Raw genomic sequence first — 11558 nt, 5'->3', positions numbered from 1 at the left:
AAAAAAAAAAAAAAGTGATAAACTATACACAAAGAGCCAGCCCCCTGCCCGGCACACACTTAGAGAAGGAAGCTATAATTAGTGTCGGGTTAAAACCTTCTGCGCTCAGCCTGGGAATGGCTTAGTCCCCTGGTAGCTGTATTCTCCTGGGCTCTCTGAGGAGCTGTTCTGTCCACCTAACACCATGAGGGTGGCCTGGCAGCAAATCCTGCTTCCAAGGCATCTTGTTATTATTGGGCCTCAAATAGAAGTTAATAAATAGACCAACACAGTAAGCACTTGAAGAACAAGTCCAAGAATATCTCAGAAAAATCGCAACTTCAACATGTACTTGGATGAAGCCATAACAACAAACAGGGAAATGCTGGCCTGCAGACCAGATATTCTGACTTAGAAAAAAAGAAGAACGATGCCGTGAAGCTTAACGATCCTGCCGTTTGATTAGGCAGGAACTTTACAAGAACATATGCAGAGGCGGTAATTAGGCCCGTGGCTTTGGAAGAGAAACAGCGGAGATCATCAAATCCCAGAGTGAAGCCAAGCATCCGTTCAGGAGCTGGAGCTGGGGTGGGCTGCACAGGTTCTTGAGCGGAGAAGCCAAAAGAATTGAGTTTTATCACACATGGGCACCAACACAGCAAGGGGTACCTTTGGATTCTGTTGCATAAGCAATAGAATTTAGCATAACAATAGGCACAGAGGATTCCCTAAGGGGAGAATGTTCTTTAAAAATGTTAAGCCCAGGCCGGGCGCGGTGGCTCAAGCCTGTAATCCCAGCACTTTGGGAGGCCGAGACGGGCGGATCACGAGGTCAGGAGTTCGAGACCATCCTGGCTAACACGGTGAAACCCCGTCTCTACTAAAAAATACAAAAAGCTAGCCGGGCGAGGTGGCTGGCGCCTGTAGTCCCAGCTACTCCGGAGGCTGAGGCAGGAGAATGGCGTAAATCCGGGAGGCAGAGCTTGCAGTGAGCTGAGATCCGGCCACTGCACTCCAGCCTGGGCGACAGAGCGAGACTCTGTCTCAAAAAAAAAAAAAAAAATGTTAAGCCCATATTTACCTGTTCACACTCCCTCCCAGATGTGTTTGTATGATGCTTTTGTGTTCAGAAAGCACCGTAGCCATTCTCTCACCATAATAAAGGTGTCCTGGGAGAGGGAGTGCAGGTCTGGTTATTTCTGATTTTCAGGCGGGAAAATGGAGCAAATGACTGGTCCACATTACCCACCTGGGGAGGAACTAAATAAACTGGCTTTAATGAGTTAGCCTGGCTAGATCTCCCAAGTCAATGAACTTATGACATCGTTTTTGTTGCTGTTGTTTTGGGGTGGGTGGGGGGCAGTGGTCCTATGGGGATTTGGCTGCAGTCAATATTGTTGGAAGTAATAATCTTTAGAATATCTTTGCAGTCCAGGGTTACAACACTGGTATCCACTGCAACAGAGTCTGACTTGCAATACAACTATTATTTGATCCTCAACCATCGCCCTTCAATGGAAAAGAAATGTCCCTCTTCCCTCATGATCTGTGTCATCCTCTTGGCTCCTCTCCCCATACCCACCACTCCCCAAGGCAGAGCAACCCCCTCCCCACCCTTGTTCTTGCCTCCAGCAGCGTGACTGTGATCATGAACCAGGGTGGGGGGCAGCAGGTGTAGCTATCATAGTACCACTTGCGGTCAATTTCCCGGGGCAGGGTCTCATAGGCCACGTGGCGGATGAGTCGTTGTGACAGGCTCAGCCCCTTCTCTTCCAGCAGGGCCTTGCTGCTTAGCCTGCGGTTGCCCTGCAGGATGGCTTGGCGGAAGCTGTTGGAACGCTTGTTGCTCATCTGTGCAGGAAGTGGAATTGGGAGAGGGTCAGAGCTGGGGCCCAGTGGAGCCCCCCACCCACTTCCCAGCCAGCATGTTCCTTGCACCAGGCCTGATCCCGCATTTCCCTTTCTCCTATAATAGTTAAGAAGAAGCAACATTCACCAAGGTCTTGTTAGGTGTCGGGGTTATTCTTAGCCCTTCATGTCTTTTGGTTCATTTGATGATCACCAGTCTTTCCGTTAGATAAGGACTATTAACATCCCCATTCTACTGGATTGGGAAACTGAGACACAGAGAGCTTTAGGAATCCATCAAGTTCACACCCAATAAGCCTCCAGAGCCCGTATTTGTGTTCACTATACCTTCCGTCATCCACTCATTCATCATCCGTGCATCACAATTTACTGAGCAACTCCTAAGTGTCAGGCTCATTACCAGGCACAGGGAGGGATACGGTGGTGCTCAGCACAGATTAGTAACCAGCAATCACAGTTCAGATGGCTGCTGTGGGAGCACACAAGAGGGAGCCCAATCCATTCCCAAGGGAGGTCAGAGGTCAAGGAAGGCTTCCTGGAGGAGGTGAAGTCTGAGTGAGAATCAAAGGATGAGCAGGAGGTAGCACCCTCAGACACACTAGCTTGGGAAGAGGCAGGCAGCCCTTGGTTTGCAGAGAGGCTCCCAGAGTGAAAACCCAAGCTGTGCCTGGGGAAGGTCACCACTCCTGAGGGCCTTCACAAGACCCGCAATGCCTAGCAAGCCCAAGGACTGGCTGCAGAGCTCCGCCTGGAGACCGGCTGTATCCTCAGCGGCCTGAAGCTTCCCTGACACATACTGGGTAGAGCTCTGGCAGCCTCACCCAGTGGTCAGCCTGACTCCAAGACCACAGGTGGCCTTGCTGACTCCTGGCCTCCCGAGGCCTCCATTACCTCCCACCTGCCTTCCATGGCCAACTCTAGACCCTTCTCATGGGGAGAAATTCTAGAGGTATGGCTCTCCCAACCCCACACTTCAGCTGTCCCCATGTTTACTGGTGTGGGGATTATCAATATATTCCTGGGACTCTGGGCCCAGCAGCAGACATCAGGATAAACCCGAAGGCAGGAGCCCTGTGGGCTGGTGAGGTGAACCAGGCCAGACCATAGCACAGAGGTTGTAGGCCTTGTCAGAGGGCAGGTGGCTGGCGAGGATCTAGGTTCAGACCAGGCCAGGCGGTGTGGACTTCCATCTGTAGGGTCCCCCCACCTCACATTCCTGAGCTCTGCTGTGTCTCACAGTCAAAATTTAGCTTCAAGTTTGCCCCCTCCAGCAGGCCGTCCCAGATGAACCTTTTCTAACCATTCTCTATCTCCATCCTCTCCATGCATACAAAACTTAGATCCAGCTCTTCTCAATGGCCCAGGAGCTCTGTAAATGTAGGCCAGGGTTAGGGTCCTCATACACATTGCGAGCCCAAGACAGGATCATGTTGTCAGATTATTTTGTGGCCACTCTTACCTGTCTCTTTCCCAGTCCCTGAGGATGCACCTGCACAGGGGCATATGCACAGCACACACACACACACACACACTCACACACACACACGGCCCAGGGGCCCTGAAGACCCATGGTGGGAGCTGGCTTAGCAGGAGTACACACTCACCATCCACCTGTGTCCCTCACGTGCCCAGTGCTGTGCTGGGCACAGTCGTGACCATAGGCTCAGGCCTCATGGAGCTTACAAGGGGAGACAGAAGTGTGAAAACAGCAAAAGAGGGTGCCATCGCAGTTATTTGGCGCCCCGTGTACTATTTTGACATTACAAATATGAGTACTGAAGCTTGGAGAGGGTGAGTAGTTTCCCCAGGTACTCATACTTAATAAACCACAGAGTCAGGACTCAAATCCAGATGTGCCCGACTCCACAGTCCAAGCTAGCCCATACGGACCTGTTGTGCCAATTAGATAAAGGAGGCTTTTCTTCTGGATGGGTGCACCCATGCCAAGCCTTGGGGGGCAAAGTCCAGGCCAGATTTCAGTCTCCATCATCTCTCAGCTAGGCACCCTTGTACAGTATACAACCTGCACACTCACACATGACTACCCAGGCTGCTCAGCTGTAATGCAGTATGGCGGTCTGTACTACTAGAGAGGCCTGGGCAAGGCACTGTGGGGGCTCTGAGAAAGGTTGACTCACTCTGCCTGGATTGGGCAGGTAAAGGCTCACAAAGGATGCAGAGGAGTTTACCTGGTGGAAGAACATTAAGAGACATCAAAAACATTCAAATACTTTTATTTGATCCTTGCAGCAGCCCTAAAGAGGGGATCCTTTGGCTTCATTTGAAAAGCCAGGCTCAGAGGCTCTTTCCCAGTGAGTGGCAAAGGCAGAGCTAGACCAGGACCTGGGTTTGCTAGACTCCAGGTCCTCAGCTTCCTGCTCTACTCAGAGCTTCCCCTCTGGTGAGTCCCTTCTTTGTCTGCTCTCCAGGGCAGCCCTGCTCATACAGATCCAGTGCAGAATTTGAACAGAGAAATCCCAGAAATCCCAGCAGTAACAAGTAACTGGCTGTCTTGAGCTGACACAGAGGCTCCATTGACCCCCGGCTGGAGAGAAGCCACTCCTGGCCCCGCGTGCCCGACTCTGCCCTCTGACCAAGCAGGGTACCTTGCAACAAACACACAGGTGCTAGGGCTGGGGCTGTGGACGAGCCTGGGCAGGCTCAAACCTTTGGCTTGGGCTTTGGTTGCACTGCCGGGTTCCAAGTCACAGGACTCACCCCCACGGCCTATCCTGTGAATCCTGACTGCCCCCTCCCCTGCTCAGCTCAGCCCTGTCCCTTGCCCTCCACAAAGTCTGCTATCTGGGTCCACTCTGAACAGCAGTCGATTCCTCCACTCCTAAATGCCCCACAGCAGCTCCCTGCAATCACGCCAACCCTTGGACCAAGGCTGGCCCTCAGCCAAGAGTTTGTTGAAACATCTCCTCTTCCTGGGCGTTCACATCAGAGCACTCATGTGGCACAATGACAGGCTCCAGTGGTGGCAGCTCCCCCATCACTGGTGCCTTTGAATTCTAGGAGCCTGGGGCACTTCACACAAGTTATTTCACTCTCGCTCCCTCCATGGGTGACAGGAAGAGAGGTGATCAGCTCCATCTCACCAATAGAGAAACCCAGCAAAAACTTTGGGTCTTATTTTCAACCTGCTTGTTCATGCCACTTTTTTACTGATGTCACCTGCATCCCATGGTGGGTAAAATACTGCCTGCTTAACCCCACTGAACCCCAGTCCACAGCAGCCCCTGAAACAGCACAGCATTAACCCTCAGTGAGGGGAAGTCTCTGCTCTGAGATACAGGCCGCTGGGCAGGATTCATGGGCCTCTCTTCTCCAGCCTCTTTGGCAGCCCAGGGCATCTGCTGAGCAGATCTGCTGAGCTCTGGCTCTATCACGTGCTGCACTGATGCTCCTGGCACCCACTCCCCAGCCCCTTCTCCTGCCACTAATACCCTACCTACTCCCAGTCCTTCATTTTGATGGAACGGACCCCACTCGAAGCTCCAGGGGTGGGGCAATGATTGGTTTAACTCAATCTACCCATCCCACTGACCCAATCTAGGCCAATGGGAGGGAGAACATACCAGGCCTTGTGCAAGAGCTACCCCAAGAAGGATCTCTCTCTCTCTCCTCTCTCTCCCCTCCCCTCCTCTTCTCTCTCTCTTCCTCCTCCTGCAAGGTGCAGCCTGAGGGTATGAGGGCTGGAACAGCTGCTGCCACAATGGGAGGGTCTGAAATTGCCTTGAGGATGGGCTGACAAGGCAGAGGGCAGAGCCTAGAGACAAAGAGAAGAGGAGTCCTTGGTGGCATACTTTCACCTGCAGAAGCCTGGACTTTTTCAATGCTGCAGGCCAGCAGATCCTTTGAATTGCCTAAATCCTTTAAATGTGTGGAAGCCACAACCCTCAAACAGGTCCCTCCCAGCACCCAGGGCCCCAGAGCACTCACTAGGCTGATAAAATCATGGTAGCAGATCTGCCCATCCGCGTGGCTGTCGGCAAGGGCCAGGAGTACCTCCCTTTTGTGAGGGTCCAGCTTGGAGCTGTGGCTCTCCAGAAGACTCCGGAACTTGCCTGTGCTGATATAGCCTGTGTTCCCAGGGTCAAACTGAGGGAAAAGCAGACAGCAGCGGGGTCAGAAGGGCACCACCTCCTCTTCACACTGATGTGGGTGCCCCGATCTCCACTACTATTCACTGGCTTTAATCCCCAGCCCCTGGCAAAAAGTCTCAGTCAGTGTCTGGGAGGTTTCTAAGGATCTCCCTGGGAAACATCTAAATAGGAATGACAATCACTTAAAGTCCTAGAGGACCTGCAGACCTTCAGGATCACCCAATCCAGCCATCTCATGTGGATAAGGAAACTGAGGCTCAAAGAGGTTAAACTGCCTCCTCTCACCATGAAGAGGGAAGTACAAATGAAAAGGCAATGGGTGGAGGAAGATGAGAAACTTCTGGGGCCTGGGACAGGGGAGAGGACAGCAGGAGAAGGACGTTTCAGCTGCGACTGGCAGAGGGAAAGGGGACTGGGCCAGAGGTACTCCAGGGGGGATGCCAGAGGGCCCTGGGGAGCAAGAAGCACGACCTTGCAAGTCCTTCTGCCCCAGGCCACCCTCCCACAGCCCCTCCCACACACCCAGGCAGGGAGGATTGGTGGGGCTCCCCGGACACACTCTGCTCTGTGGTTTTTGTTTTGCGGGGTGTTTGTGCATGCACATGAGTGTGCATGTGTTTTACACCATGCTCTTTCATCGTTTGCAGCTTTGCACATGAATCTGCCTGGGATTCCCTTTCTTCCTTCGTCTCCCTGGAAGACTCCGACTCACCCTTCCTGACTACTCAGATGTGCCCTTCTCTTGGAAGGCTCCCCTCAGGCATGGCCTCTTCTCACTGCGCCCTCCGCTCTGTCCAGACCTCTGGGCCTCCAGCCCACACTGGTGTCTGTCTGCTTTTGCCTCCTCCTTGGACTGCATGCCTCGCAGATGGGTATCACAACTTATCCCGGAGGCTTAGCACAGAGCCTGGCATTATCAGCACTCAACCGAGACTTGTTGGATGAATAAATAGTGGGTGTTCAGATGAACAGACAGGCACTGATTTTCCATGAAAATCAGTTAGAAAGGCCGGGCGCGGTGGCTCAAGCCTGTAATCCCAGCACTTTGGGAGGCCGAGACGGGCGGATCACGAGGTCAGGAGATCGAGACCATCCTGGCGAACACAGTGAAACCTTGTCTCTACAAAAAAAAAAAAAAAAATAAAAAAAAAAAAAAAAAAATACAAAAAACTAGCCGGGCGAGGTGGCGGGCGCCTGTAGTCCCAGCTACTCGGGAGGCTGAGGCAGGAGAATGGCGGGAACCTGGGAGGCGGAGCTTGCAGTGAGCTGAGATCTGGCCACTGCACTCCAGCCCGGGCGGCAGAGCGAGACTCCGCCTCAAAAAAAAAAAAAAAAAAAAGAAAAGAAAATCAGTTAGAAAAGGCAGGATCAGGCCAGGTGCGGTAGCTCATGCCTGTAATCCCAGCACCTTGGGAGGCCGAGGCAGGCGGATCACGAGGTCAGGAGATTGAGACCATCCTGGCTAACATGGTGAAACCCCATCTCTACTAAAAATACAAAAAATTAGCTGGGCGTGGTGGCAGGCGCCTGTAGTCCCAGCTACTCGGGAGGCTGAGGCCGGAGAATGGCATGAACCCGGGAGGTGGAGCTTGTAGTGAGCCAAGATCACGCCACTGCACTCCAGCCTGGGTGACAGAGCGAGACTCCATCTTAAAAAAAAAAAAAAAGAAGAAGAAGAGGCAGAATCTTAGTCACCTCTCCCAGAGAAGACCTTATCATTTCTGTCCCTTCCCTCACAGAACCCACCCAATGCCCACGGCAACATTTTTAACACCAAGCATCTCCTGGGCGCCAGTTTTCCTGTTCACAAGGTGCATCCTGGAGATGCAGCTATGAGTTGTTTAAAAGGCAAACAGACATTGAGGGTGTATGTGTGTGCATGATGAGGGAGTCCGGAATACCAAACCCACGTTTCCGCGTTTTCTAGATGGTCAATGAAGGCTATTTCAGGAAAGTGGATTCCGTGTGTAGCACTTCTGAGACAATCAAAGAGCAACAGTCTGGAATCCCAGTCATGGGCTATTTCAATTCTCCACCGAATTCAACAAGAAAGGACATCTCCAATGAGGTCTACTGTTTTTTGTTTTGTTTTGGACAGGATCTCGCTTTGTCACCCAGGCTGGGGTGAAGCGGAGCCATCCTAGCTCACCGAAGCCTCAACCTCCCGGGCTCAAGCAATCCTCCCACCTCAGTCTCTCAAGTAGTTGGGACCACAGTTGTGTGCCACCACAACCAACTAATATTTAAATTTTTTGTAGCGATGGGCTCTCACTATGTCGCTCAGGCTGGTCTCGAACTCCTGGGCTTAAGCGATTCTCCTGCCTCAGCCTCCCAAAGTACTGGGATTACAGGCATGAGCTACCACGCCTGGTCCTGAGGCATATTTTAAAATCTGTATTTCCCACCTTCAAGCCAAAATGCCAGGTTTCACAAATGACATCTGTTTGGTTCACAACATCAAGTATTTCAGGAAACTCACCTACTGGTTGCTCAGTAAAGATCTTGAAGAATAAAAACACCTAATATTTGCTGACTGTTTTAATTGAGCCAAGTACTGTTCTAAGCACCTTATGCATATAATGTCTTTGACACCTACACAACCTTATGTCGCAGATCCTATCCATGTTCCCGTATTACAGATGAGGAAACAGAGGCACAGAAAAGTTATCACAGAGACGTGAAGTGATTTGCCCAGCAAGCGGCAGAGCCTGGATTCCACCTTCAGGCAGCCAAGCACGATTCCTCTAAGCCATGGCCAGGTGCCTCTGACCTCCAGCTCCAGGGACTGCTCTGATGCCCAGGAACAAAATTTAAGTACCAAAGAGGTGAGTGCGGGGGCCCAGGAGAGGAAGGGGCTCCAGGAGTCTCACAGCCCTACAGCAGGCAGAGACATTCTTTTTTCTTTTTTTTTTGAGATGGAGTCTTGCTCTGTCACCCAGACTGGAATGCAGTGGCACGATCTTGGCTCACTGCAACCTCTGCCTTCCAGGTTCAAGCAATTCTCTGCCTCAGCCTCCTGAGTAGCTGGGACTACAGGCACCCGCCACCACACCCGGCTAATTTTTGTATTTTTAGTAGAGACGCAGTTTCACCATCTTGGCCAGGCTGGTCTTGAACTCCTGACCTCGTGATCCACCCACCTCAGCCTCCCAATGTGCTGGGATTACAGGCGTGAGCCACCGCGCCCAGCCCCATAGGCAGAGATTTTTAAATCAGGAAAGAGCCCTAGACAGCAACAGCTCCAACCTCCTTCATTGCTCAGCTAAGAAAATGGAGCCTGGAGAGGGAACGTGGCAACCGCAGCCAGAGAGGGTCTGTTTTTCCTTGGTCCCTGGGACCCCTCCCATTTCTACAAGCCACCTATGCCAACCCCTGCTCCATCACAGGGTTTCACTAGCCTGGCCCTCCTGTGCTGGGTGGGCAGATGGGGGGGGGGTGTGCGGGCTGAGAAGGAGCAGGTGGAGTCCTGGGAATCCCCCAGTGGGGGGTGCAAGGGGGCCACCGGTCTTCAGCACAGCTTGTGCAGTCTCTCCTGCCTCGGCCTGGGGGAGGGAGCCCAGAGGCTTTGCGTGCCCTGGGAGCAGGCACCAATCCCCCTCTAGGGGCTGCCTCCCAGGCTGGGGAGGGCCATGGGGTGGGGGTGCGGTGGGGGTGCTGGGATCAGGCTCCAGACAAAGAACCACCTGCTCTCTCCCTCAACTTCCCCCTCCAGGGCTCCCTGCTGTTGTCCTAGTGACATGGCTGCCCTGTGGCTCCTCAAGCCCCCACCCCCAACCAGGGCCTGCCTGCCCGGCCCCGAGCATAGTTAACAGGATCCAGACAGCAGAGAACAAGCTGGAATCAGGCCGAGCCTCGGTTCTCTGCCAAAACTCTACCTTTCATGGCAGGGCCAGACAGGCCAGACAATGGGGGGGTCACCGCTACCCTAATAATGAGGCCTCGGGGATGCCCGGAAGACGGCTGGGGGAGGGGGAGGGAGAGGCAGCAATGGGCCAGCTGCCTGGGCTCTGTGAATGCACAGAACACCTTTCGACCCCCACCCCCAGGAAGATGAGAGCAAGGGCAGGTGCTGACAATGCGTGTGGGGCATGGGGGAGAGAGAAAGGGAGGCAAAGGGAGAAAGAGACAGACAGAAAGAGCCAGGGAGAGCATGAGTGCCCAGAAAGCAGGAGAGAGGTGCATCCCATTGCCCCAGAAGGAAGCTGGGAGCTTCTAACAGAGGCTGCACCCCTCACTCAGGGGTAGCAAGGAACAAGGCAAACCTCATGCTTGTGTCCACCACTAACCAGGGTTTGTGTAATTTGCAGTAAACTCCTGAGCCACAACTACCTCATCTACAAAGTGGGCTACCTTCCTCTCGCAGGGCAGCAGCTCAACAGGGCCTGGGCTTGAAGGCCAGACCAGCTTCCCTTGCGGCAAAGCTGGGAGCATCCCGCTGTGATGGAGGTGTGGCTGGCCCTCTCTGGGCACAAATCCTACCCTTCGCCTCCTTCACAGCCTGCTTAAGGGGGATGCGGTCATTAGGCAGATCCAAACTGTGGTTTGGAGCTTTTGGGAAAACAAGCTCTTTTAATGCAGTTTCCTTGTTAATACCGTGCCGCTGGTCCTGAAGCTCCCCTCCCCCAGGCACCGTGCCCCGGCTTCACCCACTTTGGTAGTGAGGTGCTCCTGATGGGGTCTGGGCTGGGTGGGATTGAGGCGGCCTGACCAGGGCTGCTCTGGGGCTGGTCGGGGCAGCCATTAGAATGTGGGCTGCGAATGGGCCGCCTTAAGGGCCCAGCAGAGAGCCAGGAGCCTGGGAGCATCCTGGAAGCTGCCTCCTGAATAGGGGTCAGCGCCGTGGAGGGAGGGGCAGCCAAGTCCACATTCAGCCTGAGCGGAGGACACAGATGCACCGAGGAGCTGGCCCGCCCACCTGCCTCGGCCTTTAATCACGCCAGCACTCAGCGTCCGACCCTAATCCTCCAGGTCACAGCTCGCTCCAGCCTGAGGCCTCCCATACGGTCTGCCATCTCCTATCCTCGATGCTGGACTCCTTCCTGGGGCGCTCAGTCCACCTAGGTGGGGGAGCTGACCCACCAGATTCTCTCTTTGTATTGTTGCCATCTGGGGCTCCTTCCCCACTCTGGGGCAAGGGGAGGAAGAGAGTTCCAGGAGGCTCCACTCACAGCTGTTGTGCCACCTTGGGTAGTTCATTCGACCACTCTACCTCAGTTTCTCCAACAACCAAGCAGAAACTCTTCTCAGGGAGATGTAAGGGCCAGCCACCCCATGCACATAAAGCATGCCATATGAAAATGGGGGATAGAAAATGAGAAATCCACAACCCATGCAGCCCACGAGGGCAGCCAATCTTCTATTCAGAGTCTTTGCACAGTCAAGGGGCTACGGGACATTCGGGATCGGAGCAGGCAATTCCACACGGGAGTGAGGAAGGGCTGGGGTCATTTGGGTCTGTGCTGTTGGAGGGGCCTGGCAACACTGGGGAGAGGGACAGCAGGTCAGGGAATCAGAAATCACGGTACAGATGCCAGGCGCGGTGGCTCAAGCCTGTAATCCCAGCACTTTGGGAGGCCGAGACGGGCGGATCACGAGGTCAGG

General features: G+C 53.6%; 1 protein-coding gene across 4 annotated transcripts in view; it reads right to left on the bottom strand.

Moving 5' to 3' along the window:
• The window catches only part of RHBDL3 (rhomboid, veinlet-like 3 (Drosophila)), a 59324-nt gene that overhangs the window by 36216 nt on the left and 11550 nt on the right, over positions 1–11558 (bottom strand). The window contains exons 2-3 of one of the 4 annotated variants that reach the window (XM_011937650.1): positions 2249–2383; positions 1606–1830 (exon numbers count right to left, since the gene is read on the bottom strand). In XM_011937650.1, coding sequence (XP_011793040.1) covers positions 1606–1830 — 225 coding nt within the window. In that variant the 5' untranslated portion in view covers positions 2249–2383. Of the gene's footprint in view, positions 1–1605; positions 1831–2248; positions 2384–5793; positions 6480–11558 lie in introns of those variants that run through there. The other 3 variants (XM_011937648.1, XM_011937651.1, XM_011937649.1) reach the window with 3 other exon arrangements.

This window comes from Colobus angolensis, unplaced genomic scaffold (genome assembly GCF_000951035.1).
Source record: "Colobus angolensis palliatus isolate OR3802 unplaced genomic scaffold, Cang.pa_1.0 Scaffold167, whole genome shotgun sequence".
In the NCBI taxonomy this organism is placed as follows: domain Eukaryota; kingdom Metazoa; phylum Chordata; class Mammalia; order Primates; family Cercopithecidae; genus Colobus; species Colobus angolensis.
This window is presented reverse-complemented; position numbering and strand designations above follow the sequence as displayed.